The sequence below is a fragment of the Arachis ipaensis genome, chromosome B03, assembly GCF_000816755.2.
Source record: "Arachis ipaensis cultivar K30076 chromosome B03, Araip1.1, whole genome shotgun sequence".
In the NCBI taxonomy this organism is placed as follows: Eukaryota; Viridiplantae; Streptophyta; class Magnoliopsida; order Fabales; family Fabaceae; genus Arachis; species Arachis ipaensis.
Genome location: NC_029787.2, coordinates 16,473,102 through 16,477,629, shown reverse-complemented (window position 1 = coordinate 16,477,629; position 4,528 = coordinate 16,473,102). Strand labels below are relative to the sequence as shown.

At 32.9% G+C, this 4,528-nt stretch overlaps 1 protein-coding gene across 1 annotated transcript in view; it reads left to right on the top strand.

The window, feature by feature from the left end:
• LOC107632722 (cellulose synthase-like protein H1) overlaps positions 3,305-4,528 on the top strand; it is a 13,364-nt gene continuing 12,140 nt past the window's right edge. Inside the window, exon 1 of the mRNA XM_021118294.1 lies at positions 3,305-3,654. Within this exon, the coding sequence (XP_020973953.1) occupies positions 3,386-3,654 (269 nt within the window). The 5' untranslated portion in view covers positions 3,305-3,385. The remainder of the gene's footprint in view (positions 3,655-4,528) is intronic.

Below are 4,528 nucleotides of genomic sequence, written 5' to 3'. Positions count from 1 at the left end.
TTTATTGTGTATATATATATATATATATATCATTTTTTTCTTTTTTGTAAGTTTATGTACTAGTCATTCTACAAATATTTCATGATGACTAAAAATCTTTAAGTGTAAAATTATAAAAAAAAATTATTTAGAATAAAAGTAATGTGATTAAGTGTAATTTATTTATATGTGATTAAAAAATAATTGAATACTATGTATAGTAAAAAATTGATATTATTGAAAGATAAAATTAAATTTATTTTTATGTATTATTTTTGTCCCCAACATTTTCGTTCTATTTAAGTCCCAACGTTTTAAAATCGTCTCAATTTTATTCCGCCGTCAATTCTGTTAACGAATCCCTAATAGTAAGATAACATTGAGCCAATTTTAAAATATTAGAAATTTAAATAAAATAATTTAAATAGAACAACTTTAAAACTTACCCCAAACATTAAGGACAAAAACAATACTTTACAAAAGAATAAAGACATCTCTAAAGACATTTTAAAGTGGAATAGACTTCAAACAATCCAAAACTTAATCCCCATCAGAATTTTTAATAATGCATCCGAAACCAAATATATACTCCTATCAAACGATAAATTAGCATCACAATTGATTTTGTAGAAATTATCTTGAGAGCAGTTTTCCAATTGAGCCGCCAATTTAAGCCACACCTAGCAATTTGCTTACAATATGTCATATGTGGGTTAACTCCTTCTGAATAATGATGGAAAATTTTTAATTTTTTTAATTATTCTTTTAATATCTAAAATAAAAAAGATTTTGATTTTTTTCTCTTTTTAATGTTTTTAAAAAATAATACATAGTAATAATATAAAAATAATTAAAATAATAAATTAGAACTTTCAATAAAAATTTAAAATTAAATTTTGTTATAATTTGAAACTCAAAATAACAACATAATGGACATACACTACAACATTTATTGATCTCTAGATGAGGAAGTATATATAGGTATTCCATATTACTTGTAATTTATTTTTTTGGTTAGAAAATTATTTACTTTCTTACATGTTTTTAAATTTTATTACAAAATTTTAATGTTTATTAGAAATAACCACCATCATAAAGGCCGAAACCAAGGGTGAGGCTGAGGCTGATTCTTTAGTTGAGGTGATTGATTACCACACACGTCAATGGCACACTGCTATACTATGTTCATGATATACGAGAAGGGATGGAGCTAAGACTAGGGCTAAGGTGATTGACAACCACCTACATTTACTGTTAATAATTGATCACGTCGGTAAACAAGTCTAAATATCCCATTGATTCATTATTGAGAAAGTATATGATTTCTCTTCGCTTATTCTTCTTCTTCTTATCTTCTTACTTAGTTTCCTATTCATATATACAATATATATGATTTCTCTTCACTTCCTTCAACAAATATTCATCCTATATTCTCGCTAATCCATGAATAGGCAACTGTCATAAGGGAATGCTAAATCTAATTCCTCTTCCTCATGCTTCCCAACTTATAACTCTCCAACAAATCAGAATCAAAATCATAAGCCAAACTATCACCAGTTATTTTTTCTCAACAATTCTATATCAATACTTCATATCCTCACCCGGAACAAGTGAAATCACTTCACTGCATCTACCCAAGGAGCTCAAATTATCTCATTCAATAATCATCATCATTATTCAATTACATCATCAACTCATCTCATCAAGAACAGCCCTCAATGTCAACCAACACTAGCATGAGGGACCTCTCAGTTGTACAAACACAAGCAATACAGGTAAGTAATACACAATAAGGTACAAGTAGAACAAGTAGCACATAATCAGGTAACATAGCATATATGACACAGCAACCCAAAACAAATAGGCAAACCCAAACAATTCAAACATATGCAAATGATGTATGCCTGCCCTATGGCTGATGATATCATCTGTCGATTATATAGCTAACCCGACACGTCCTGGTAGCTAACCATGGACAGAAACACCCATCGCGAAGCAAGTAGGTTTGAGCTACAACCCCTTGCTACTACCCGCTCAACCCAGAGTTAGTGGAATAACCACTACTGTGGCTACTACCTAAGCGGGTGTTTAAAAGCTCAACCTGGAGTGAGTGGAATCACCACTACTGCCGCTACTACCCAGGCGTCACAATCTCTGATCTGGAGCAAGTGGGACGAACCACAACCCTTGCTACTACCCAGGATCTCAAACATACACTGACCTGGAGCAAGTGGGACAAACCACAACCCTTGCTACTGCCCAGGATCTCAAAACATACATTCATTCAGTTTAGAATCAATCATCATTGTTATCAAATCTCAAACATTAACCTGGAGCAAGCGGGATGAACCACCACCCTTGCTACTACCCAGGAATCACAGATACACATTTATTCATAATCACCCATCATTATTATCAATACTCAGACAATGACCCGGAGCAAGCGGGACGAACCACGAACCCTGCTACTACCCAGGTATCACAAATACATTCATTCAAAACTCCATAATTAAACTCACTTATCATAATCCTCCTTCCGCATCTCATACCCGGAGCAAGTGGACAACGCCACTGCCTACTACCCGGGGTCACACGTCACATCCAATATTTTCCATCATTATTCATTTACCACATTCATTCATTAATCATATATGCATCATCGGCATACTCGCCACATGTTCAAGCCTCCTCAATCAATCATAATCATTTAATCATTAATCATATACATATACATACTCAGCCATATTTCAATGCTTGTCACAGCCATCCGGCTAATAACATACACAGCACTCTCACCATCATCCTCAGCAACTCATACAATCATCATTACTCATCATTCATCGTTGATTCTTACTTTACTTCATTCGCAAGTTACCACATGTCCTAACTTCTTTTCATTACTAGGCATGCTATAAAGATTTAAGACTTAAAGGATGAAAATAGAGGCTTAGATGTCTGAAATTTGGCTTTAAAAACTCAAAAATCAACTTTTGCTGAAAACAGGGTCACGCGTGCGCGTCGTCCAGACGCACGCGTGAAAGTCAGAAAAACAGAGCGACACGTGCGCGTCGCCCATGCACACGCGTGGATGGCAGAAAAGTAAGGTGATGCGTGCGCGTCATCCACGCGTACGCGTGGGTGCGTTTTGTGCTCCTCGTACAAAACCAGCACAATTCTAGCGCAATTCTCTGGATTTTCTACTGGGCATTTGTTCTTAAACTTTTAAAAGGAACAATGAATTTTATTAATTAAAAGTTATGTTTTGTACTATATTATTTGTTTGATAAGCTAATGTCTAGAGGCGTATACCACTCATTTTTTTTTCTATAAAATAAGGCATATATTATATAGCACTCTATCAATAGAAACATAAGTTTTTCTCTCATCACCTTATTAGGTTGAATCAATGGCAAACCAAACCTCTCTTCCCTTCTATGAAAAACATAGGTTCAAATACAATTTCAAGAGAGTAATGGATGTCTTGATCTTAATCCTGCTGCTACTTCTACTTGGTTACCGAGTCATCTCTTTGGTCAACAACTACAGTTTCCATTGGCTTGGTGCTTTGATATGCGAATCATGGTTCACCTTAGTTTGGATTTTCACCATCACCACACAGTGGAATCCTGCTACTATTAAAACCTATCCAGAACGTCTCTTGCAAAGGTTTTACTTCTATATATCTCGTTTTACTTTTTATTAATAATTTTGAATATTAAAAACCCAAGATTTGTATACACAAAGATGGTATATATAATATGATATACTACAAATTTTTAATATATTTAATTAAATTATTATTTAAGAATTTTCGTTTATTATCTTTATACGAAAATAATAACTCTATGTGAGTAGTTACCGTATAACATTACTCTATTACTATCACTCGTTTATTAATAAATAAAGTTATGTTGCACTATATTGTATTGTTGGTTGCTTGCATGCTTGTTGATAGTGCATGTGTATGTGTTTGGTTTTTACTCTTTCTTCTTTCCATTAATAAAATAAAATTATTATATATGTTTCATATGTTGATTTGAACCGAACATAATAAATAAATAAATAAATAGATTAGTGAACTCGATCAGATACGTACACTTCATCTATGGAATTAGATGAACCGAGCCATCTTTTTCCCTCGGTTCCATCTAGGGGTGGCAAAGCAGGTCGGGCCGCCCCGCCTCGTCCCGTCCCGTCTAGGCCCGCCTCATAAATGGGGCGGATCGACCCGCCCCACCAACTAAAATGGATTTAAAATGTTAGTCCGCCCTGCTTTATGGTAGATTGGTGAGTTGGCGGGCTAGTCCACTTGACTTTTTTTTTTTTTAAATAAAATTCATTAAAATTAACTAAAAAATAATAATTAAAAAATCAAATACAATAAAAAATAGTCAAATTATAATATAATTTTTTTACTATTTTTTAATTTTTAATTTTAATAAAATTGTTCAAAATAATATTTGTTAATAGAATCATCTTTATTTTAAAAATTAAGTCACATAATTTGAGTATATATACGAAATCGTAAAACAAAATAAATAAAGTTAAT